Here is a 3059-nt window from a genome sequence, read left to right on the forward strand (position 1 = left end):
GGGTTGCCTCCCATGGAGCGCTCGTTTACTGTCATTAGCTTGACATTGAACCCTTCTTTTATGGTGGTTGATAACTGTAGTGCCTCAGCTTGTCCCCTCTGACTGTGAGCTTCTTCTTTGTCCCTTGGTGCTCGATTTCCACATGCTCAAGAGAAAGCACTTTGTTCACTGTGTAGTAATCTTGTGCTTCTTGCTGTTGGTATACTAATTGCACCTTGTCATCCTTGGAGAATCCTTCAGTTGGGATTTTTTTATTCTTCCAACCTTTGTGAGCTTTTTTCTTGTTTTTCTTTTTTCTTATTAACCTTTCTTCCTTGATATCAGCTTTGGTTGTGGTACCTCCCTTTTTGTTTATCATCCTGATTCCTTTTTGAATTCCTTCTCCTCTTTGCACATGCTCATTCTTCTGCTCCCTATGTTATTGGTTGCTTGCCTTGGACAACAGTCACTGACTACCTTGCTTCCTTCTTCACTAATTTGTGGTTCTGGAAACACTTTCAAGATAATGCTTTCCTCATGAATCTTGAGAGTCAATTCTCCTTGCTCTACGTCTATGATAGCTCTAGCAGTGGCCAAGAAAGGTCTCCCAAGTATGATGGAGTCACTTTCATCCGTATCTGAATTTAAAACCACAAAATCCGCAGGATATATGAATTTGTCCACCTTGACTAGAAGGTTTTCAATCACTCCCCTGGGATGTACTATTGACTGATCCACCAATTCTAACGACATCTGTATTGGTTTCACCTTCTCTATGCCAAGCTTTTTCACTAAAGAGGATAGAATCAGATTTATGCTTGCTCCTAAATCACACATCCCCTTGTCGATAAATAGACTTCCAATGGTGCAAGGTAAGAAGAAACTCCCTGGATCTTCCAATTTGGGAGGGAGTCCTTTTCTGATGAGTGCACTGCATTCTTCAGTGAGAAGTACAGTCTCCTTCTCCAGCCAGCTTCTTTTCTTGTTGATGAGTTCCTTCAAGAACTTGGCATATAAGGGCATCTGTTCTAATGCCTCAGCCAGGGGAATGTTGATTTCCAGCTTCTTGAAAGTTTCCAGGAATGTGCGGAAGTGTTGATCTTTGGTTTCTTTGTTGAACCTCTGTGGATATGGTAGTGAAGAGATGAGGTTCTTCTCCTTTTTCTGTTGTCCTTGAGTCACTTCTTCTTCTTCCTTATGTGTATTGATTGGCTGCTCTTCTTCTCCTTTGGGGTTCTCTGTGTTCTTGTTTGGCACCATATCTTGATCATTGACTTCCTCTGCCTCTGTTGGCTTTTTGCTGCTCTCCACTAGTTTCTTTGCAGTGTCATTGTTACTCCCCAATGTTCTCCCACTCCTCAACTGTATTGCCTTACACTCTTCCTTAGGATTTGGAATTGTGTCACTTGGTAGGGAACTTGATGGCCTCTCTGTTGCAAATTGTTTAGAGAACTGGCCTATTTGTCTTTCCATGTTCTTGATGGAAGCTTCTTGATTCTTGGCCGTCATTTCTTGATGTTTCCACAACTTGTCTATCAAGGTTTCCAGGTTAGTGATTCTTTGAGATTCTGGAGATGTTTGTGGTTGGTTTTGAGGTGTGGGTGGTTGATGATAGGTATTTTGGTTGATGGATTGGTTATGGTTTGGATAATGGTTAAAGTTGGGGTAAGTGTTTTGTGGTTTTCTGAATGAATTTTGGTTGTTGTTCTGCTGGTTGTTCCTCGGGTTATTTTGGTTTATGTTTCTTTGCCATGACTGTTGGTTATGGTTATGGTTATCTCCCCATCTAAGGTTAGGGTGGTTCTTCCAGGAGGGGTTATAAGTCTCGCCATAAACGTCATTCTGACCAGAATTTTGGTTATGCATGTATTGCACTTGCTCCTGTTGTTGCTCTTCTTGGCTTTCTTCATTCTGCACCCATACATTGGATGGTTGGTTTGTGTTCACAGCTGCTACTTGAAGGCTGTCAATTCTTTTGGCCATTTGTTCAAACTGTTGTTGAATTTGTTGTTGCATCATCTTGTTTTGGGCCAAAATGGAATCCACTCCTTCTAGTTCTAATACCCCCTTTCTCTGTGATGGTTGGCGGGTTCTTTGATGAGCAAAGAAGTATTGATTGTTGGCCACCATGTCCACAAGATTCTGGGCTTCTTCAGCAGTTTTCATCAGTTGTAATGAACCTCCAACAGAGTGATCTAATGCCTCTTGAGATTTCAACGTCAAGCCTTCATAGAAATTCTGCAGCACATCCCATTCATTGAACATTTCTGGGGGACACTTTCTGATTAGAGCTTTGTATCTCTCCCATGCTTCATACAAGGATTCGGCATCTAATTGGGTGAATGTCTGCACCTCAGTTTTCAATCTAACGATCCTTTGGGGTGGGTAGAATTTGGCTAAGAATTTAGTCACCAAATCGTCCCAACTAGTGATGCTTCCCTTGGGAAAAGTTTCAAGCCATTGTGCAGCCTTATCCCTATGAAAATGGGAATAACAAGAGCTTGTATGTCTCAGGATTCACACCATTGGATTTGACAGTGTCACAAATCCTTAAGAAGGTGGATAGATGCTGATTGGGATCTTCCAATGGGCTTCCTCCATAGGAACAATTGTTCTGGACAAGTGTAATGAGTTGTGGCTTCAACTCAAAGTTGTTCGCGTTGACATTGGGAGTGAGAATGCTACTCCCACAGTGCCTTGGATTTGCAAAAGTGTAAGAGGCTAGGACTCTTCTTTGAGGGGGGTTATTGTTGTTGTTGTTAGCTGCTCCCCCTGGTGGATTGAGATTAGATGTATCTCCTTCCATTTCGTGGTATTCTTCCTCAGATTCTTCCTCTCCAACAATACCTTTCCCTCTTTCAGCCCTTCTTATTCTCCTGAGAGTCCTCTGATCAGATTCAGATAGAATAGGAATTACTCTCCCTGTACCTGACATACAAACAAGATAGGAGAAACTCACAACCAGTGATACTTCACTCTATTGCTAGAATGAAGTTTCAGTTAGCTTAAGCAAAAATTCAAACAGTTAGTGGGTTAGTCAAAATTAAAGAAAAAGTGCTTGATCTAAACTACCACCTCAC

The 3059-nt window shown here is 41.8% G+C and overlaps 1 protein-coding gene across 1 annotated transcript; it reads right to left on the minus strand.

The window, feature by feature from the left end:
• Positions 1–354: 354 nt before the first annotated feature.
• On the minus strand, positions 355–1962 carry LOC130966357 (uncharacterized). Its single transcript, XM_057891148.1, has 2 exons — positions 1237–1962; positions 355–732 (listed from the first exon to the last, which is right to left on the minus strand). The coding sequence occupies exons 1-2, from the start codon at positions 1960–1962 to the stop codon at positions 355–357; spliced, it is 1104 nt and encodes a 367-aa protein (XP_057747131.1).
• Positions 1963–3059: the final 1097 nt, after the last annotated feature.

This window comes from Arachis stenosperma, chromosome 3 (assembly GCF_014773155.1).
Source record: "Arachis stenosperma cultivar V10309 chromosome 3, arast.V10309.gnm1.PFL2, whole genome shotgun sequence".
NCBI lineage: Eukaryota > Viridiplantae > Streptophyta > Magnoliopsida > Fabales > Fabaceae > Arachis > Arachis stenosperma.